The following is a 23,968-nucleotide window of genomic DNA, read 5'->3' as shown; positions in this document are numbered from 1 at the left end:
CTTGTTGAAATGTTCAGATTTTTAAATATCAACACTTTAAAAGATAAAAATATAAAGTAAATCAGGGAAATAAGAGGCCAATTCTGTTGCAGAAAAATTGTTAAATAAGTATGTATTATAGGCAAGATGTATAATCTGGATATTATGAGCAATCCTTAATTTATGCCTAGAAATTCACTAGAAGCTATTTTTAACAAAGCTCAGATTTCTTCCCCTGATATAACTTTTCCTCGGTTCACCCTTCTCATCAAGCTTAGTGTGCACAGATTTGTGTGCTACATAATTATGGCATATTCTTAAGCATACACATAATAATAAGTCACTTCAGCAGCCATTCTATTTTCTCATTGGAAACAAGGCACTTCCTGCTTTATTAATATGATAGCTTTCATTAACATTCTACTTCTTCTGTGAAAAATGTTATCAATTTTATAATTTCATTTTGCTAAGAGATAACATAAGTCTACATCTGGATATTTCATATATATGCATTTTTTTTTTTTGCAGGGGAATAATCTATGGCAGAAATTTGATTGTTAAAATTTAGTTATAATGGATTCTGTGAAAAAATTCAAACTAGTTTTGGGAAAGCTTTAAAAAATTAGCATTCAATTTTTTTTTCACATCTTACTCCATATTATCTCCAGAAACAAGTGACATCTGAGTTAAAACTTCTGCTATAACTTAGATGAATTCTCAAAATATGTATTCTACATATAATATGCTATATTTACCTTGCATTTAAATTCTGTGTAAAAATGACTTTCCCATATGAATATTACATTCATTCCCTTTCCCTAGTATTATTAATATATGGTTAAAATCAAACTCTTAATAAAGAAAGATCCTTGGGATCATGACACAACAGAAAATAGAAGTAACCATGTCTTTAATCTGACCCCAGGCTTCTTTTAATCCATCACGGTCTTCCCAGTGATACTTTCTCTCTAGACAGTTGAAAAGCATAGCTCTGTTATCAGGCCATATGCATGCAGGATGAAACTTGTTTTACATTCTACTCAAGCTCAAATGGGTCATTTGACAATTTGAGAAATATATTGGTGTCTATCTGTCTATAATCAACCTTTTTATTGAGAGAGTTCTAGCTGAATTATCTGATTAGTTTTTTCTGTTGCTTAAAACTGTATATCTCAAGATGACCAGAATCATAAATTTTATTCTGTATCAGGCTTTTAAATTTCTTTGCTTTATATGCTAAAGTTCATCCTGCAGGAACATGTGTGAGAAGATCTCTAGAGGTTATTTGACAAGAGAAAAGAAGTGTTGATACAAGAACGTCTGAAGGAAACATAATTCGAAAAATGCTGCAGGAAATAAGCTACAATTTATCAGCAACACCACAGTGAAAGGACAGAAGAACCATTGTAGATTGCCTTCCAAAGATATCAGAGTCAATAGGCTTCAATTTATATAGTCAAAAGGATATTGAACTTCAACAGGAAAGATAGTGAAAATGACATAGAAACATTATTCTGCCATGCTACTAGATCACAAGATATCTAGATCTATAACATTGTGTAAGTTCTTACCGTTGAAACACAGCAAAGTATATCAAATAGAAATTCCTAAACAAAAACCATACTTATTCATCCCTTTAAGGATGGATTTGGGAGGATAAACTTTAAAGTTAGAAAAATTTTCTACTTAGAAAAAAATGAAACTTTATGATATAAATATATAGAAACAAGTAAAGCAAAAGTCTTTTTGTCACTCGTTTTGACAAAAAAAAGTCTTTTCACTTATCCAGTGAAACGAGATGTATCAAATTAATCATTTCCTTTAAACTACTGTATCATAGGTCTGGGAAACATCTGAAAATGGAAGAAAAGAATAGTAAAATGAAATAATATTTCTTTACAAAGCAAATAGCTCACAGAGGTGACATCAGTTGAAAACCTAAGTTGGTTCAGGAAGACTTGAGAAATTGAAACATAGAGCTTCAATCAGTCATTGGGAAAATTAACATGATGAGGGAAACAGTTACAAGCCACAGTCTTATAAGTAAGTCCCTCAGTCTTGTTATTAGAAACTTAGAGCCTTACAATTTAGGGACCATGCAATATATAGTCAGTTATTCAATTTATCAGACAGCAGGACTGAGCAAGGCAATACAGAACGTTCATTAACATAGTCATCAAATTAAACCATGCCGTTTTGTGTCTATCACACTTCTGGTAAAAAGTTAAAGGATCCCTACCCTGCTGTATTTAGTCCTCCTCTCTCTATCTTCCCCTCTCCCCATCAAAGAAAAGATCAATTTTCTCTGTGCTAATAATGATCAGTCTCTAGCACAGGAGAGCAGGACAAAATGGGACTTAAGTTATCACTGTGAATCCTTCATCTTATTGGTGAAAATACAAAATCCTGAGAGATTTGTGACCACCAATAATTTTGTAGTCTCTTAGTGACAGAACCTGGACATGTATTCAAATCTGGTGCTTTTTCTTTTACAGCCAAATAACATGGAGAATATGCCTGATACTCATGAAACTAGCAAAACACTTAGAACTCAGTCTCAGATACGAGGCACTCAGAATTCACCAGGCTTGATGAATAATATAACTGTTTTGACAGATCTATTTGAAACAGAAGCATTCTTTTTCTCATGCTCTGCTATTTAAGCAAGATGATCATTCATATGTATTTCTCTTTTATTATAGAACATCTCTTTTCATCCTAAAAATTCCATATAAATTAACTCACTGCAGTCAGGATATCTTAAGAAAAGGCTGCCGTTAGCAGCTATTTCTTTTGGCTGGAATTGTAATTCTCACAATTAAATTTGTACCTTATTTAACCATTCAGCTGTGATTTGGAGATAATTTCTTCTAGCCAATTTTCATGGAAAATTCTGTTACAAGTTTTGCAGGTAGAAGGCAGCCAACAGCTGTTTTACTTTTATGAATTATTCAAAGTTTGGAGTTTCCACTTTTTATATTATTTACCATTTTCTGATAGTATATCACATACGTCATTGTTTGTTTACTATCCATTTCTTCAGTAAAAGTTAACTTTTGTAAAGGAAGGGAATATTTTCTTTTCTTACTTAAAAAAAATTTTTTTTGTTTCACTATTACCTTTCACAGTCCTTACTCCATAAAGTACACTACATATTTTCATTGACTCCCTAAAGAAGACACTAGAAATGCTATATCTACCTATGTTGCATTTTATCTACACCATTTTTCAAAGTGAAGTATTCTGTGTTTCACTTGGGACACCATGATTTTCAGACATTCAATATGTTAAACACAGTGGGAAATTTAACCTCTGAAAGTTTCCCTGCAAATTGTTCCCAAGAAATTTTCTATGAAGGAAATTCAATGAAGAACATATTCCTACTGTGAGATATTTAATTTAAATGGATACAGGGAGGGTCATTTTATACTTAATATCAATTACTGTGTCAAAATTATTTTTATTCAAAAATACATTTACCGACTATCTAAACCTTCCTACATTTACAGACGATCTAAACCTTCCTTCTAACTTAAGCAAGATCAGACATTATTTCAGATTAAGGCAAATGTACTCAATTTTAAAGTTCACTTTAGAAGGGTTTTTATATTAGTAATATTTGTAAAACATCAAATCTTGTTCCTAAGAACTTTTGTTATTGTCAGTACTTACAGTATTTGTAAACTTTAAAAGGCATATCTATCTTGACTCAGGCACTTTTTTCCCCCTGCCTTTTCCTCATTTTACAGTCTCTCCAGCTATTTTGACAGCTGACCCAAACTGATCTTCTGAGATAGTGAATTGTTAAATTTGTCACAAATTTTCTAATTACTAGTACTGACATGGATATGATACCAGAGAGGTTTAAAATGATGAGCTAAACAGATAAAATGCAATTTCTCAGCAAACCACAGTAGGCTAGAAAGCTGAGCACCGAAGAATTGATGTTTTTGAACTGTGGTGTTGGAGAAGATTCTTGAGAGTCCCTTGGACTATGAGGAGATCCAACCAGTCCATCCTAAAGGAAATTAGTTCTGAATATTCATTGGAAGGACTGATACTGAAGCTGAAGCTCCAGTACTTTGGCCACCTGGTGCGAAGAGCTGACTCATTTGAAAAGACCCTGATGCTGGGAAAGATTGAGGGCAGGAGGAGAAGGGGACGACAGAGGATGAGATGGTTGGATGGCATCACTGATTCAATGCACATGGGTTTGGGTGGACTCTGGCAGTTGGTGATGGACAGGGAGGCCTGGCGTGCTGTGGTTCATGGGGTCGCAAAGAGTCGGACAAGACTGAGCAACTGAACTGAACTGAACTGAACTGAACTGATGGCTCCTTTATGTACAGTTCACACTAATTCTTCAGAGTGACTTGTACTTTTAGAAGGTGTATTTGTTAAGAGGACTCTGCAGGTGGCTCAGCAGTAAAGAATCCACCTGCCAATGCAGGAGACGCAGGTTCAATCCCTGGATCAGGAAGATCCCCTGGAGGAGGAAATGGCAACCCACTCCAGTATTCTTGCCTGAGAAATCCCATAAACAGAGGAACCTGGTGGGCTACAGTCCATGGGGTCACAAAAGAGCCGGACATGACTTTCTGACTAAACAGCAACAACAAATATGTTAAGAAAATTAAAACATTAAAATGATTATTTACATAGGGCTAATGAAGCATTTTGAAAGTCTTTAGAAGACTCCCTTTTCCAGGGGATCTCTCAACCCAGGGATTGAACCCAGGTCTCCCACACTGCAGTTGGATTCTTTACCAGCTGAGCCACCAGAAGACAAACATTTCCCCCTGCAAAAAAAACTCCAAAACAACCCAGAGAATCAGTCATTTCAGGTTTCAGAATTATTAAAAGCTGTAATTCTCAAACCTAAAGTTACGTTTCACAGGTGGCATTTGGAGGAAGGTCCACCACAGCTTGTGAAATCTTCATTTAGCTTTGGGGATTAGATCTTGGCTCTACAATGGTCAGAAATTGTTTTAAACATTCCTGCATCCCCAACTATAAAGAATATTCTTTTCTGAGCAACACAATTCCAAGGTAGCAACACGTTTGCATTATAGTTTTCTATAGTATCACATTTACCCAGGACCCACGGTAATATCATCCACTCGACGATGGTTGGTGGTGGACCTTGCCTGTTCAAGTCTGACCTGTCGATGTGCTGAGAGGCAAGCAGGAGCAGGAACAGAAAAGTCAAATAGGACGCTGTGTGGCAGATGAACTTGATAAACGGCTTTCGGATGAAGAGTCCGAGGGGGCTTTTGGGAGCTATAAGGTAACACACAGAGAAGACGGGGAAAAGGAGTCCTACTATGAAACACGTCACCATCTTCACGGCCCAGTGACGCCGCCTCCAGCCGGGGAACTCGTCGTACCAGCGGGACGCCAGCAGTTGTTGACAGTTGGGCTGAGCCACGAACTACAGGGAAAAGGAGAGGAGAAAGGGAGAGTCAGGGTTAGGGGCAGGGCTCCAGCCCATCGGCAGGAAACCAGTCAAGTCACCAGGTCTGTTCCAAACAATTGTACACTTACACCATCATGAAGGGCTTTAGGCCATTCTGAGGACAAAGCTCACTTACTGATAATTGTATACCCAAGGCCAAGTGCTGTGTGCTTAGCCAGACACCACAGGGGTCAAAATACTATGGCTATATCTCAGGAAGCAAAAATAGAGCCGAGGACTAATAATATCCATAGGATGTACTGATAGCTGAACAAAACTGTATACAAAGATACACACATATACGTGCCTATGTAAGAATGGTCATATATGTATATGACATAAAATGAAAAATGTTATTTAGTGGTTATCTCTTGCTTTGGTGATTATTTTCTGGTTATGACATTATACTCTCCCCCCCCCATTTTTACACTTGATGTATTTTCAGTATTTTCTATAATGAACACTACTGTCATATCAGAAAAAGTAAATATACTTTTAATTGGGTTGAGGCAATAAGAAAATCGTATAGGAAAGGATATTAGATGACCAGGATGTAACTCATCATAGCTGAATTGGGAGGAAATAAAGCAAACACCTAACCTAAGTACAATCAATTACTACACACAAAACATTTCCCAAACATGACACAGTTTTTATCCTGCCAACATGTTTTTACACAGATCTCACTCTATTTTAATGATGAAGATAGAAGGGGTTATAAGAGGTCTGAAAATCTATTTAAGAAGGTTACATATGTATTAATAGTAAATGATGAAATGTGCAGGATAATAGTAAGTGATGTAAATTAATAGTAAATGATGAAATGTCCAGGATCTGTTTTTCTACACGCTATTTCTCTCACTGAGACTGACAGCTAAGCATTATATAAATTCAGAGGAAATTTTTTCTTCCAGAAATTCTTTCCAGGGATCTATGGGCGAATTTGTATAAGCAGAGAAGAAAGGGGAAGGCAAGGCATCGGGGGAGAGAGAGCAGAGATGCTTGTGAGAAAGTGTTCAGCATGTTTAAAGGATCCTCTGTGGGCAGTCCCTATGGACTGTAGCCTGCCAGGCCCCTCTGTTCATAGGATTCTCCAGGCAAGAATACTGGAGTGGGTTGCTATGCCCTCCTCCAGAGATCTTCCCATACCAGGAATCTAACCCATGTCTCTCATGTGTCCTGCATTAGCAGGTGGGGTCTTTACCACTAGCGCCACCTGGGAAGTCCACTCTGGATGGCAGTAGAAGCTTTAGTTCCTTGTAAGGGACTCAAGAAAGTTTTGTTGGCATCAAAAATTAGACACACCCTAGAAGCAAAGTGAACACCTGACCCTTTCATAGGACTCTCCTCCTCCCCAATATTTCTCACTTTTCTTCTTCACTCTCGGACTTTATTGATCTCCTTTAGGAGACCCTTACTTGACCCTTACTCTTCTCTAATGGCAAGCAAGCAAACAGCCATTAGATATTCAGAAAGTGGCTTGATGATCATAAACCAAAAGCTGTTTGAAGTAGAGAGAGAGTGACTGATTCAGTAGTTGAGATGTGCAATATGGGCTGGATGCAAAATGAGTTCTCAGGCAACTGTTTCTCTTCATTTTTTTCTTAGATATCGGGTTCATTAAAGGATATAGTGGGTAAAGCAACATTTACATAAATTGAATTAAATATATAATACATTCAGCAAATACAGCTAAGAAAAAAAAAGTGCATTTCTTCAAAAATGAGATGCTAAGCTCTTTTCACTATTTTGTAAGCTTCAAGCTCCATAATTAGTAAAGTTAAATGTTATAATCCAAAAATAACTTCTGTTAACCCATGAAATAGCTGGCTTAAAAACAAAGATCATGGCATCCAGTCCCATCACTTCATGGCAAATAGAGGGAGAAAAAACGGAAGCAGTGACAGATTTTATTTTCTTGGACTCCAAAATGATGGCAACCAGTATCTGAAGCCATGAAATTAAAAGATGCTTGCTCCTTGGGAAAAAAAAGCTATGACAAACCTAGATAGCATGTTAAAAAGTAGAGACATCACTTTGTTCAAAAAGTTTCATATAGCCAAACTATGATTTTTCCAGTAGTTATATACGGATATGAGAGTTGGACCATAAAGAAGGCTGAACGTGGAAGAATTGATGCTTTTGAACTGTGGTATTGGAGAAGACTCTTGAAAGTCCCTTGAACAGCAAGGAGATCAAACCAGTCAATCCTAAAGTAAAGCAGCCCTGAATATTCATTGGAAGGACTAAAAGGATGCTAAAGCTGAAGTTCCAGTACTTTGGCCACATGGTGTGAAGAGACAACTCATTGGAAAAGACCCTGATGCTGGGAAAGACTGAAGGCAAAAGGAGTAGGGTGAGGCAGAGGGTGAGATGATTAGATAATATCACTGACTCAATGGACAAGGGTTTGAGCAAACTCCAGGAGATGGTGAAGGACAGAGGAACCTGGCATGCTGCAGTCCATGGGGTTGAAGAGTCAGACACGACTTAGTGACTGAACAACAACACATTCCTTGTTCATTATTTTCATCAAAGTTAAGTGTTTGAAAGTCAAATAGAGCTTTACTTGAATATCTCCAGAGGACTGGCAAACAGAGATATAGGTATTAACAAGTATCACTTTGGGTTAGTTTCCCTTCCCCACCCCCAATACACACACATAATCCTTCATGTCAGCGTTTTATAAACAAAGCATAGTTTACCAATTATTTTCTCATATAATCTATTTTCTACAGTGTTCTTCATTAGAATTTAACACAGTTGAAAGACCATGATAGAAGGGAGTTAGTGAAAAGTATGGAAAAATGCAAGATATAATGAGCAGTTGCTATCACCTCATTAATTCTCAGAAATTGAAGGAACACATAAGGGATTAAGCATGAACAACACATGTCATACAGGCAGAAAAAGTAAAAGAAAGACATGTACTTTGTTCAACAGGGTCTTGTGAAATCTAGGACTCACATACTCATTCCTTCTTGGCCCAAATTTTATTAGAACATGAGACACCCCAGGGCAATTGAGCAAATAACTTTATTGGGAGCATTTAAGGTTTGCTTGGGGCAGGAGGAGAAGGGGACGACAGAGGATGAGATGGCTGGATGGCATCACCGACTCGATAGGCATGAGTTTGAGTAAACTTCGGGAGTTGGTGATGGACAGGGAGGCCTGGCGTGCTGTGATTCATGGGGTCGCAAAGAGTCGGACATGACTGAGCGACTGAACTGGACTGAACTGAACTGAAGGTTTGCTTGGATAAATATTTCATTGCCTAATACATAAAAACAGACTGTGTTAAATAACCTAGAAAACGCAAATCATTTAATTTTTTTAGAACACCTGTCATTGTCAGGCGCTGGGTTAGCCTTAATCTTTACTAGTGCTTCTTCTTAAAAGATGTTTCTTTAATTATTGGAAAGTACATATCTGTGCTTAGTAAATGAATAGTGTGCTCAACTTTTTTTACTAAACACTGACACAGTGACGTTTACAGAGAGGTAAAGAACAGAGACAGGACAATATAAGAAGAGTAGGAGTGAGTCTATGTAATCCACCTTTCCCAAGATGTGGATATCATTTGGCTACTAATTTGTTCTAATCTTAGGATTGAAACAAGCACAGCAGTATTCCTAAGAATCTCTGTAAGTCTAAATATTCTCATAATGATCTGACACCCTCTTTCTTCTATACTTGTTTGTTGCATGTCTACACTAGGATTTTCCAAATTATGCCCCACTGATATAATAGACTTTTCCATGAAAAATGTTACCAACTTAAATATTAAGAGAATTAAAGCTTTATATCACAAAAATTTTCACTGTACTTAATTGCTAAGTGGATTAAAAGACATCATCTCTCTCATGTCCCCATATCTCTTTCTTCCTTCTTTCCTTCTGTTCTTTGCTTCCTTCCCAGATGCTTCCTTCTTCCCACTTTTTCTTTGTCCCCTCCTTCCTGTTTTTCTTTCTCTCTTTCTCCCCAACCCCTTGTCTCTTGGTTTCCTCGGTTTATTTGAGACTACTCAGCTTTATGCCCCAAATGGCGCTAGTAGTAAAGAACCTGCCTGTCAGTGCAGGAGACATAAGAGGCCCGGGTTCAGTCCCTGGGTGGCGAAGATCCCCTGGAGGAGGGCACGGCAACCCACTCCAGTATTCTTGCCTGGGAAATCCCAGGGACAGAGGATTCTGGTGGGCTTTGGTCCATAGGGTCACAAACAGTCAGCTACAACTGAAGTGACATAGCATCACAGCTTTATGCCAACTCCATTTGAAGGACACTCTCAGAGGGGGCCACTCCATCTCTGTGACACCTGCCATTGGTCCAGTCCAGCAAAGCCTCTCCAGGTGGACCCTCGCATTGCCTGCTGGGAGTGTACAGATCCTGCTCCTCTACTCCATCTTTCTACTGCACAGCGAATAATGGGAACCAACATCTCAGCACCATCCCGGGGCTGGGGGTGGTAGGGTGTCTTTGAAATCCAAAACGTTACAACCCCTTCTCACTCTACAATTGTTGGCCAAGACTTAAGCAATTCTATCACGTTAAAATTCATATTAAAACATGATAGACATTCAAATACATATTTGTACCATGAATTTATAAAAGACACACTAAAAAAGAAAATGTCTCCTATCCCTCTCTTGCTATAACTTTTTAAAAAAAGTTAAAAAAAACCCTAATCTCATGATTATTTATAAAATTGTTGAACCATGGTATTTTAAATATTGAAGAAACTGTGAAGATTACTGAATCCTACCTTATTTTTACAAATAAAGTGAATTCCAGTATCAATGATTTAACAACAACTCTACAAGGGACTTCCCTGTTGGTCCAGTGGTTAAGACTCTGTGGTTCTACTACAAGGAGCAGAGGTTCCATCCCTGGTCAGGGAACTAAGATCCCACATGATGCAAGGCACAGTGCATCCCACTTCCCCCCAAATAGCCTGTGGTTAAAAGAATAAAAACAACCACTCAAAATACTAAAACAACAACAGGCCAAAAAGAAAACAAAAAAAAAAAATGATGAAAGAAGACAAAGCTTCACAGACAAACAAATACACAGAAACTCAAACAACCAAGAAATCTCACTATTATTGGAGAAAAATTAAAATATTGAGTATGGACAAAATAAATAGAAACAATTTCAAAAATTAATAGAGCTCTGATAATTAAAATACCTATGCATCAGATTTGCTATTTATTTTTTCTTTATCTTTTTGGTTTTTCAATATATTTTTTCATTTTAAAACGTTGTGTCCAAAGTTCAGACATTGACCCAAGTCTCCTAACAAGCAAAATCTAGATTCTGGAAACAACCAACCTGGCAGCTTAATGCATCTTAACTCAGTCAGGTAGCTACATGGGAGTTTCAACTGGCTGTTGGACAATTATAAAGAGAGTTGAAACTTTTGGGTTGAATGAATTACAGTGATTTATGCTTACATAAAAGGCTTAAAAGGCTCACAGATTCATATACATGCCAGTTTCGCTGGGCCTTACAATTTATTTCTTAGAATTTCACAAATAATCTATATCCTTTGGAGTTTTATTTCCTCCGTGGAGAGGAAAGTTTTATTTCCTCTGCCCAGGAATATTTTTCGACAACTCAATTTGTAAAGTTGATAACAAGGCTTAAGAATGCTTTGTAGGCAGAAAGCTTCAGGAAATTATTTCCTTCATAGTTGAAAACCCTTTCTTTCTTTTACTTCTGCCCTTTAGTCCCTTCATAACTGCCAATGACCCTTAATTGTCTGAGCCTTTTTCTGTTTCTAGAGATAGCTTGAGTTGTGTTCCTAATTAAAACAGTTCTCCAGTCTCCCCAAGCATGCTCATAACTAATCACCCTCCTACTTCATTATTCAAAGCATCCTTTTCACCTGGTCCTCCCTAGTTTGAGTCAACCATATTATGCATCATCTGTGAGTTGGACATTGGGTAGACAAGTGTGAGAGGACCAAGATCTTTAAGAACCACATACATCTGTCTTCTAGGATCTCAAAATATGCTGGGGACTGACCATGTGACTGGATAACTTAATACAGAGCATCGTATGACTTGTGAGAAAAGAGACTGAATGCATAGGAGGAATTATGTCTAATGTGAAATAGGGGAAATTGAAGGACAGTGGTAGACTTGATTAGTCAAGCCTGAGAAAGTAGGTAGACTTTTGGGGGGGGGGTGCAGTTTTCAAAAGATTTATTAAAAATGCAATAGTGCATGGGTTAAAGTCAGGTGGTATCATCTTTTTCTCTTGTACCACTGTGGCTACAGATTTAACTTCATTTATAGATGACCTGCATCCATGAAACTGAAAGACACTTGCTCCTTGAAAAAAAAGTTATGACCAACCTAGACAACATACTAAAAAGCAGAGACATTACTTTGCTAACAAAGGTCCATCTAGTCAAAGCTTTTGTTTTTTCAGTAGTCGTGTATGGATGTGAGAGTTGGACTATAAAGAAAGCTGAGCACCGAAGAATTGGTGCTTTTGAACTGTGGTATTGGAGAAGACTCTTGAGAGTCCCTTGGACTACAAGGAGATCCAACCAGTCCATCCTAAAGGAGATCAGTCCTGAATATTCATTGGAAGGACTGATGCTGAGGCTGAAACTCCAATACTTTGGCCACCTGATGCGAAGAACTGACTCATTAGAAAAGACCCTGATGCTGGGAAAGATTGAAGGCGGGAGGAAAAGGGGACGACAGAGGGTGAGATGGTTGGATGGCATCACCGACTCAATGGACATGAGTCTGAGTAAACTCCAGGAGTTTGTGATGGACAGGGAAGCCTGGTGTGCTGCAGTCCATGGGGTGGTAGAGTGAGACATGACTGAGCTACTGAACTAAACTGAACAGATGACCTCAAAAATCTACTTTAGAGCTCTTCATGAATGTGAAGCTCAAGCCCAGAGGCCCTCCTTGCTTCCTTGATATAACCGGACATCTAGTTTCTAATAACCTGACGTTTGGTGATAAGTCTCTGTTTTCCTGATCCAGATATTTCATAATTTGATTAATATTTTACATGAATGATAAAAATTAAATACACAATTTAGGCTGAGTTGGGAGAGCAGAAGAGTAAGAAGATGGAAAGATGTGAAAGAAAGATTGTTTTGCAGATTGGCTGTGTTTCCTTGGAGGTAACCTGGTTGGGCTAACTCCAGGATACTATGCAAGGTTTAAAAAGCATCAAAGAAGCAAAATAGTAGTTGCGTAAAGTGGGGCAATGAATTTTGATAGGCACAGCTTGGTAAGTGGATAATTTTAGTTCAGATTTAGAGAATACCATGTTAAAAACTAGAGGATGAAGATAAGTATGTTCAGATGAGCCACCTCATATTCTAGAAGGTTATATTCAATGATGAATATGTTGGAGATGGAGTATAAAAGGATATTTCAGTCATAGTTTAGGATACAGACAAAAATGTTTACTGAAGCAATTTCTCCAGCCTACATCCTTGCTGCTCAGTGGAGGCTGAGGACAGTAACACGAGGGATGACTGTACTATCACTTACAGTCTTATACACAAATACATGATATTTATTCACTGTCATTGTATTACAGAGTATTTCAATTATGCCAATTTTTATATGTGTTCCTATTATATAAACTAAGTTTAATGAATGACAAAGTAAGGACTTTTAAAAAAGATTTCTATACAAAACTTATACTCACAAGATAATAATTAAAGCATGCATGCATGCAGGCTGTTGCTTTAGTTGTATCCAACTCTTTGTGATCCTATGAACCCTAGCCCGCCAGGCTCCTCTATCCATGGGATTCTCCAGGCAGGAATACTGGAATGGGTTGCCATGTCGTCCTCCAGGGGATCTTCCCAACCATGGATTGAACCCAGGTCTCTTACATCTCCTGTATTGGCAGCTGGGTTCTTTACCACTAGGGCCATCTGGGAAGCCCCTAATTTGAGCACAGGGAATACCAATAAAATAACTAGTTGACTAATTGAATTTTTATCCGCTTTGTCAAAAAAAGATAAAAAAGTCAATGAAGAATTAATTATATCTGAGAAGACATTGGCTAAGAAGCCTGAGATTAGTTAAGAAGACTGATAAACTTCAAGCTGTATCCCCCACAGGACACTGGTCAACAATCTCCTGGCTTTGTCAAGTTCAAAAAAATCTCTCCAGTCATCAAATCACCTGATAATTTGTTTGCACATGCATGTCAAATTCAGGTTTGCAGATTGGAATTCAATGAATAACTCAGAACATTATTACTAGGGCACCACTTCTGATGTCTACATATCCAGAAGGGAAGATGACAACGACACTCCATCTGACAGTGCTGGTGAGGCGGGGGCAGGATTGAACTTCTTAAATCATTTCTGGGCTGAAATTCAAAATTGGTTTGGCAGCTGAGCTGGGCTGATGAGTGGGCAATAACGGGAAGTTGAAAATGCAGAGACAAAGGAAATAAGGTGGGAGGTGATAAACCCAACATTGAGTACATTAAATTATTGAACTTGACAAACAAACCAAATGAGGTTTTGATAGTGGGAAAGCAGAATCAATAGATATTGTTAGTTCTCTGGAAATTACAAAGGGCAGAGGTCGGTAGAAATTCCACCTCTATTCACTGACAACCTCGTCAGGATGCCCATAAAGAACTGTTTTAAGCTATCTTGGAAAACAGAGGAAAAACTGCCAGTCATTTCTAGCTGGCTACCTAGATGTTTTCATAAAAACGAAGAGAGATGTGGAGGCAAAAATTATACAGTTATGAAGGGACCACCATTTGCCTGTTGAATCATGTAGGTGAATCATAGATGAGAACGGCCGAATGGAAAACAGGAGAAAGTTAGATCCTGATCTTGACCAGCCATCAGCGGACTGGTTTTCCACTCTGATGAGCCACTGACAGTGTCTGCACAGTGTCTGCACAGATGAGCAGCAGCTCAGAAAGTGTGCTCCCTTCTTAGTATCCTGAAGACCAAACTGTTAGCTTACTGGGGACTAAACTGTGCTCTATTACCTTCCAAGAATCCAGGAGGGAAAAGTGACATGATGGGAATGAGTACTATTTGTTGTTTTGACACGAACTATTTGTTGTTTTGACTACAGTCACTCTTCCTTTCCCTTTTCTATCCCTTTTCACATAATTTCAAGACCAACTATTTCTTAGAAAAAAAAAAGACTAACCATGATATGTGTTGATAGAAATTTGGAGAAAATGGAGCTCTCATACACTGGTCATCAAAATATAAATGGTCAACCACTTTGGAAAACAGTTTGCAGGATTAAAAAAAAAAAAACCATACATTTACCATACGATGGGTTTATTTCAATACCAGGCATTTCTCCAAGAGAAAGAAAGATGTATAGCCACACAAATACTAGCACTCAAGTGTCACAGTAGCTTTGTTTTTTAATAGCCTCAAACCAGAATAATTCAAATTTCCATCATCCAGTGGATAGATAAACAAAATATGGTATATCCAGGCTGTAACGTACAACATGATAAATATAATTCATACGGCTGTATGTCATATATGAACGAACAATGGTAAGAGGTAAATCCTAAAAGTTCTTATCACAAAAATCTTTTTTCTATTTCTTAATTTTATATCTACTTGAGATGACAGATGTTCCCTAAACTAACTGTGAGCATCATTTCATGATGTATATAAGTCAAATCATTATGCCATAATGGCTTCCCAGGTGACTCAGTGGTAAAGAATCCACCTGCCAATGCAGGAGGTGCAAGGGACGCGGGTTTGACCCCTGGGTTGAGAAGATCCCCCTGGAATAGGAAATGGGACCCATTCCAGTATTCCTGCCTGGAAAATTCCATAGACAGAGGAGCCTGGCGGGCTACATACAGTTCATGAGGTCGCAAAGAGTTGGGCACGACAGCATGCATGCTTCGAGCCACTCTCATGAGATATTATCATAACATCAGATATCATTATTTCAGGCTTACACTAGGAAAAAAAGAGGGCTACTTTTTGCTAAAATCTATAGCTTCTGGGTTCTTTCTCCATCTAACCTATGTACCATTTTCTTGAGATGATGGGCCTTGTAAAATGCAAATTGAACTGTGTCTCTCTCTCTATTAAAAGTCTACACAGTCTCCAGGAAAATGTCTCATGTTTATATAAAGCCTGCCAGGCCCTGAGCTCCTTTGTTATAAGGCTGCTTTCCTCCATTCTTGCATATTTATACTGTCGGCACACATTCAAACTCCTCAGAGTGCTCTGATCATGTCTGGACCTTTCTTCCTGTTTTAGTAGCAATATATGCCGATACTTTTGCCTAATATTATCCATTTCCTGTTTCCTCACAGTGAATTCCTCGTGGGTCTTCCAGCTCAGCTTCTATTCACCTGATCATTCTTACAGTCAACTCTTCTTTTTCTTAGTACTCATATTGTTCCTTGAGCATACACTTACAATAGCACGTACTCCTCTTATCTCCTGCATTTTAATTATGGGCTTCAGTGAGCTACTTGAGAAGGGTCTGTCATTTTTCATCACTTGATCCTTCACACCAGTGCCTGTTTCCACAATGTCAATGAACATTTGCTCAATTGAATTAAATGCTGAACATAGCTCAGGAATTATGAGTCCATTTAATTAGGCACTAACCACTCATGTAAGTTCCACAGCAAAGCCTGGTTGAAATCATTAGCCTCAATACTAAGAAGGGCACTGTATATTCTTATACTTCTTTCCAGAAATTACAAAATTAGCTGCTTCTCTTTCTTCTGAATATAATGTTAATTAGTCCAGGCAGCTCCCTAGGAGATCCATGGTGCTGCTTGAATATAGGATAAGAAACTGCTTTGGTCTAGGTTACATGTCAGTGCTTAGAAGCCATTGAAAATCAAGTTGTTCTTGGAAAATACATCTTTACAAGGAGTACAGAGGCAGAATATTTCAAGAAGTTTCCAAGGAAATATATTTCAGAGAAATATAATTCAATTCCATGAGTTCAATGAAAGAGAGACAAAAACTTGAAGTGATGAATGTAGTTGTCAGGGCACTGGTCTTCTTAATATTGCTTTAAAAAAGATAATAATGATATTCTTTTCTATACCTTGCTCTTTTGTGTAATCAGCAGTATGCATGTCTGATGAAAATTGTAAAGAAAAAAAGACAAAGCAACCTCAACAGACTCATTTTCTTGACTACAAAACTATCCATGATGTCCAAACATTGGGAAGAAATGGCAATGTTGGACTTTTATGCAAGAAAATATTGATGTTAAAAATGCATACGTAAAAATTACAAACTTCTAAGAATCATTTTTGTCTCTATACAGAGGATGTTTATTCTTCACTACTCATACAGAACTGAAGCACTTTAAAAGTAGATTCAAAGTTTTATTCTCCTCTTATGAACATTTACCAGACAACATATAGGATAGGTTAAAGCAAATTTCGTATTTTGACTTGGAATTCTCAGAACCCACTATCATTCTGTTCCCAGAAGTAAATATATCCCCAAATTTCATTGCATCAGTTGTAAGCTCTTGTAATACAATCTGTTTGTAAAGGAGGGACTGTCTCTAAAAGATTTTCAGAATTTATCCTTAACTATCATAAGATGTGAACGTTTCCTATGCCAGCACCAGTATCCATCCCAACCTCCCCCCGCCGACCCACCCCACCACTGATGCTGCCACAGTACAATTCAGGTGGTCCTATGGACGGTCATCCTACAACTCCTAGTCCGTCTGCTAACGTGGGGATGTCCAAAATTGCACATCTACTTTCCCGGCGGCAGAACCAAGACTGTCCCTCTAGTTCTTTTTATATTTATATATTTGTGTGTGTGTGTGTGTGTGTGTGAAGTCGCTTCAGTTTTGTCTCTTTGAGACCCTATGAACTGTAACCTATCAGTCTCCTCTGTCCAGGGGATTCTCCAGGCAGCAATACTGGAGTGGGTTGCCATTTCCTCTTCCAGGGGATCTTGCCAACCCAGGGACCAAACCCGTTTCTTCTGTCCCCTGCACTGGCAAGTGGGTTCTTTACCACTACTGCCTCCTGGGAAGCCCTATATATTCATACTTATATCTAACTAGCAAGGGTCTGTTTATGAGATGAAAAGAATTCATAAACAATGACAGCTAATTGGATTCACCTTAATCTTTCATTTGCATATAGGAAATGAGAAAAGATAGTGAATGACAGAGATTTGGGTCTCAGAACTGAAGGAACTGTGCCTTCCCACCCTGGGTTCTTCCCACCATCCTGTCTGCGGTCCAAGTCTCCCGGTCTAGACTGACTCTGGGAGAAGGAAGGGCGAGCAGTCAGAACGTCTCCAACCTTCAGTACTCCAGTCCTCTCTATCTTATAATAGTGATTAGATTTCTTGGTTCAAACAGACTTCAGAATTTTCCATACTTGTTAGTAAATAGAGTTACAGTCTTGGTGATGATACAGATAATGATAATTATACCGAATGCCTCATTTTTGTACCTAGAATTTTCAGTGGAAATAAATGAAAACTATGAGTACGTTTACAAATGCTCAAGAATTTCTTGCAAAATTCTTCCATAGAGGTGGAAAGTCCATTTGATAGCAAGCAGAACCTATCTGCTTCATATCAACTAGACATATTATTGCCAACTGTGAGAAACTATTTAGCCACCTCCAAACATTTATAATGTAATTTTTGGTACATCATACAGATGAGGAAGGTAGTCAAAATATTTACTTATATTTCTGTCAGGATAATTTTACTTTACCTAAAACACTGTTGAAGGCTGAAAACGGTAAGAACTTTTGCTAAATTCAGTAAGACTATGACACCTCTTCCGGATACTTCTGTTAGGCACCTTATTTTCTAATCCCAAAGGAATTCAAATGTCACAATAGAAATTCAAGACAGGAATGTTTTCATTCCCATTTCCAGAATTTAAAAACAATGAGTAAGGTTCTAGAAAGCATAATATTTAAATCAAAAGTACTAATTTTTAGGACCTCACTTAGTTAGTAGAAAGTTAAAATCCCTCCAAATGACAAAGAAACTCCTTTTTTTTTCTCTCCATATAAATAAATAGCATCCAAGTAATCTCAACCTTCTCAGCACACTGAAGATAGACTCATTTAGCAAAGTGAAAGTCGCGCCCGACTCTTTGTGACCCCATGGACTATAACTGCCAGGTTCCTCTGTTCATGGAATTCTCTAGGCCAGAATACTGGGGTGGGTGGCCTTCCCTTCTCCAGGGGATCTTCCCAACCTAGGGATAGAATCCAGGTCTCCCACATTGTAGGCAGATTCTTTACCAGCTGAACTACAAGGGAAGCCCCAGAATACTGGAGTGGGTAGCCTATCCCCTCTCCTGCAGATCTTCCTGACCCAGGAATTGAACCGGGCTCTCCTGCACTGCAGGTGGATTCTTTACCAACTGAGCTGAGGAAAGAAACCTTTATGGCTTAATTTCTTGAGATTGACAGTCGCACTACTTCATCTTTAGCACAATATTCTTAACGCTATGTAAGTTACAAGTTTGCCCAGAGAAGGAAATGTCCTCTTCCAATTGGAGCAAAGTCCAGGGCAAAATTTTCCAGCCCAGGACACTGTGGAGGCAGAAAATGCCCAGCAGGGAAATGTGGGGAGTCTCCCTTGAGATAGTTTTTCACAGTGTCACTGCAGTCTTGGCCTCAAAAAGTACCTAGATGTTTAAAGATTGGGAATATTTTTGAGTTGAAGATCTGGAACAAATGAAGATCTGGAACATTATCTAAGAGGTGATAATATCTGCTGGTACTAAATGTGAGTCCAGACACTGCCTAATACTCAGATTTGAAGAGAATTCAAAACATCCCAAAGATCTGTCAGTAACATTGGAAAGATGTCAAATAAGTGCCCAAAAACAAATTGTCTTATCCTTGTGAGGGGTATAAAGTATAAATTAACATTGAAAGATAATATTACTGATAATCAATAATCATTATAGAATTACTAAATAAGTGAAGAAGGCAAAACTTTGTGAAGCAACTAGGGAATAAAAAATTACATCCTCTTTCATCATTCACTTTTCCTCCTTTCAGATACACATTCAAGCTCCAGAAATCTCCTGTTTTAAACCCTGCCTCCCCCTCATTCAACCACTCCAGTCATCACCCCATCTTCTTCTTCTCCAGTCAGCTTTTATTTTGAAAAAGTGGTCCAGGAGCATTCTTCATAATGGTGGATTTTTTTCTCTATACTGTTATATCAGCACCAATGATAATACATGATATTATAATTAACTCTATATCAAATAGAAATTGGTATATTTATCTCTGTATACTCCAGTGCCAATTTGATACTATTTATTTCTGTATCTATACAGTGTTTTGCAGAGTTTCTGGTACCAAGAAGATTCTTAAGACATATTTTTAGAATGAATGAGTAAATCTATGAATGGCAACAATAGAAAAACTGTGTCTACTGCTTTCAAGATTGTCTATTATTTTATGGTTTCCATTACTGCCATGTAGCATGGAAGGAGAGGCTGAGTCTAAACATGGGGCTGAATGCTAAAGAAAAAAGGGCAAATAATATGACATTCCTTCCAAAGGAAGTCAAAGGTCTATAGCACAGTATATAACTGGCTTTACTATTCTATTCTAAGAATTAGGAAGAAAATTATTTTCTTAGCAAATAAACATGATCATGATCTATGGAACAGTAACTACTTACTTTAATTCTGTTACAAATTAGTTACTAATTTTTGACTCTTGCTGGATTATAAGATTTCTATTCTCTTGGTTTATGTAAACATTGACATAAAACATTGATCCCCAGCTCACACGTTAAGATGTGAACATAATGGTGATTGTGACTATGTTTTAATAGGCAATGCTTGAAGGATAAAGTTAATTTTAAAATGCACAAAACTCTTTTTGGCTGCCAGTTGGAATTTTAGAAGGAGCTTCTTATTTATGTCTTCCAGATTTTGAGAAAATAAGTTACCATCCCTACCACAAAGAAAAAAGTAGTTTATAAATTTTTCTTCTCCTTATTTTTCAACTATAGTAGAATTAATTTGATAGTTTTGGTATGAAAATTATTTGCTTTGAAATGAAATGGTATGAAAGTTACTTGTTTTCACATCACAGAGAAGGATATGCTTAGAAATATAAATACCAAGTGATTATTTCATAGCCACATATACCATTCAATGGATACATTCTGCATATCAATCATGTTATTTATTCCTTCTGTTAGAAAAATCTTTAGCAGATGACTAACCTTCTTTATAGGTCTTGAAATCTGAGGTGTATATCTGACACCTGGATCCTACTCCCATTTGGACAAGCTATATTTCAAGTGTTTAGCCGCCTTATATAGAAGGGAGATTGACAACACAGGTCTGTGTGCTGTGTGCTGTGCTGAGTCACTCAGTCGTGTCTGACTTTTCTCTTAACCCCATGGACTGTAGCCCGCCAGGATCCTCTGTCTGTGGGGATTCTCCAGGCAAAAATACTGGAGTGGGTTGCCATGCCCTCCTCCAGGGGATATTCTCAACCCAGGGATCGAACTCAGGTGTCCTGCATTGCAGGCAGATACATTACCATCTAAGCCCAAGAATACTGGAGTGGGCAGCCTATGCCTTCTCCAGGGTATCTTCCCAACTCAGGAATCGAACTGGGGTCTCCTGCATTGCAGGTGGATTCTTTACCAGCTGAGCTACCAGAGAAGCCCAACAAAGATCTAGTGTTTTCCAAACCACTAGACTAATAGATATCTTTTGAAACTAAAAAAAAAAAAAAGAAAAAAATTCTAAAATGGTCACTGAGTTCTGAAGATAGATAGCAGTAATCCTGCAGTTTCAGTAACTCTTAGTAAAAAGTCTGTTCTAGAAGAGAGTGACTCTACCTATTCCTCTGACTGCCATTTTCTCCAAAGGTGACAAGCAGGAAGTCAACTCCATTTAATGATTCCTTCACATTTTCCCTTCCATCCCCCAGTGCTACATAGTATGAAGGATTTGTACTCCTCTCCCCTTTGTATGGGGCTTCACTGGTGGCTCAGTGGTAAAGAACCCACCGGCCAATGCAGGAGATTCAGGTGACATTGGCTCAATCCCTGGGGCAGGCAGATCCCCTGGAGAAGGAAATGGTAACCCACTCCAGTATTCTTGCCTGGGAAATCCCATGGACAGAGGAGCCTGGTGGGCTATAGTCCATAGTATTGCAAAAAGTCAGACATGACTGAATGATTGTACATGCATACACTCTCCTCTGTATAGTGTCCATTCCTTATGGGGCTAAAAGAGATTGAATAATGAGGATATGCAAGATTTCAGAATTCAGCAACACATCAAAAAGCTCATACACCACAATCAAGTTGGGTTTATTCCAGGGATGCAAGGATTCTTCAATATATGTTAATCAATCAATCAATGTGACACACCATATTAATAAATTGAAAGAATAAAACCATAGGATAATCTCAATAGATGCAGAAAAAGCCTTTGACAAAATTCAGCACCCATTTATGATTAAAATTCTTCAAAAAATGGGCCTAGAAGGAACCTACCTCAACATAGTAAAGGCCATATATGATAAGCCTACAGCAAACATTATTCACAGTGGTGAAAAATTGAAAGCATACTCCCTAAGATCAGAAACAAGACAAGGGTGTCCACTTTTGCCACTATTATTCAACATAGCTCTGAAAGTCCTAGCTACAGCAATCAGAGAAGAAAAAGAAAAGGAGTCCAGACTGGAAAAGAAGTAAAGCTCTCATTGCTTGCAGATGACATAATACTGTACATTGAAAACTCCAAAGATAGTATCAGAAAATTACTAGAGCTAATCAGTGAATTTAGCAAAGTTGCAGGATACAAAATCAATACACAGAAATCACTTGCATTTCTATAAACTAACAATGAAAAATCAGAATGAGAAATTAAGGAATCAATTCCATTCACCATTGCAACAAAAAGAATTAAATATCTAGTAATAAACCTACCTAAGGAGACAAAAGAACTGTACACAGAAAATTATAAGACACTAATGAAAGAAATCAAAGATGACATAAACAGATGGAGAGATATTCCATGTTCCTGGGTAGGAAGAATCAATATTGTAAAAAGGACTATACTATCAAATGCAAGCTACAGATTTAATGGAATCCCTATCAAATTACCAATGGCATTTTTCACAGAACTAGAACAAAAAATTTCACAATTCATATGGAAACACAAAAGACCCAGAATAGCCAAAGCAGTCGAGAAAGAAGAGTGGAGCTGGAGGAATCAAGCCTCCTGACTTCAGGCTATACCACAAAGCTACAGTTATCAAGACAGTATGCTACTGGCACAAAAACAGAAATCTAGACCAATGGAACAAGATAGAAAGTCCAGATATAAACCCATGCACCTATGGGTACCTTATTTTTGACAAAGGGGGCAAGAATATACACTGGGGAAAGACAGCCTCTCCAATAAATGGTGCTGGGAAAACTGGACAGCTACATGTAAAAGAATGAAATTAGAACACCTCCTAACACCATACACAAAGATGAACTCAAAATGGATTAAAGACCTAAATGTAAGACCAGAAACTATAAAACTCTTAGAGGAAAACATAGGCAGAACACTTGATGACATAAATCAAAGCAAGATCCTCTATGACCCACCTCCTAGAGTAATGGAAATAAAAATAAAAGTTAACAAGTGGGACCTGATTAAACTTAAAAGCTTTTGCACAGCAAAGGACACTATAAGCAAGGTGAAAAGACAACCCTCAGAATGGGAGAAAATAATAACAAATGAAACAACTGACAAAGGATTAATTTCCAAAATATACAAGCAGCTCATACAACTCAATACCAGAAAAACAAACAAAAAGTGGGGAAAAGACCTAAACAGACATTTCTCCAAAGAAGACATACAGATGGCTAACAAACACATGAAAACATGCTCAACATTGTTCATTATTAGAGAAATGCAAATCAAAGCTACAATGAGATATCACCTCACACTGGTCAGAATGGTCATCATCAAAATGTCTACAAACAATAAATGCTGGAGAAGGTGTGGAGAAGAGGGAATACTCTTGCACTGTTGGTGGGAATGTAAATTGATACAGCCACTATGGAAGATGATATGGAGACTACTTAAAAAATTAGGAATAAAATCACCATATGACCCAGCAATTCCACTCCTAGGCATATACCCTGAGGAAACCAAAACTGAAAAAGACACATGTATCCTACTGTTCATTGAAGCACTATTTACAATAGCTAGAACATGGAAGCCACCTAGATGTCCATTGACAGATGAATGGATAAAGAAGTTGTGGTACATATACACAATGGAATATTTCTCAGCAATAAAAAGAACACATTTGAGTCAGTTCTAATGAGGTGGATGAACCTAGAACCTATTATACAGAGTGAAGTGAGTCAAAAAGAGAAAGATAAATACCATATTCTAATGCATATATATGGAATCTAGAAAAATGATACTGAAGAATTTATTTACAGGGCAACAATGGAGAAACAGACATAGAGAACAGACTTATGGACTTGGGGAAAGAGGAGGAGAGGGTGAAATGTGTGGAAAGAGT

At 37.9% G+C, this 23,968-nt stretch overlaps 1 protein-coding gene across 2 annotated transcripts in view; it reads right to left on the bottom strand.

Moving 5' to 3' along the window:
• Nucleotides 1–23,968, bottom strand: part of TRPC4 (transient receptor potential cation channel subfamily C member 4) — a 194,621-nt gene that overhangs the window by 48,254 nt on the left and 122,399 nt on the right. For both annotated transcript variants that reach the window (XM_065901854.1, XM_065901855.1), the window contains exon 4: nucleotides 5,074–5,410. In XM_065901854.1, the coding sequence (XP_065757926.1) occupies nucleotides 5,074–5,410 (337 nt within the window). The remainder of the gene's footprint in view (nucleotides 1–5,073; nucleotides 5,411–23,968) is intronic.

The sequence above is a fragment of the Muntiacus reevesi genome, chromosome 11 (assembly GCF_963930625.1).
Source record: "Muntiacus reevesi chromosome 11, mMunRee1.1, whole genome shotgun sequence".
Classification (NCBI taxonomy): Eukaryota; Metazoa; Chordata; class Mammalia; order Artiodactyla; family Cervidae; genus Muntiacus; species Muntiacus reevesi.
Note: the sequence above shows the minus strand (reverse complement) of the source record. Positions and strands in the feature narration are given on the sequence as shown.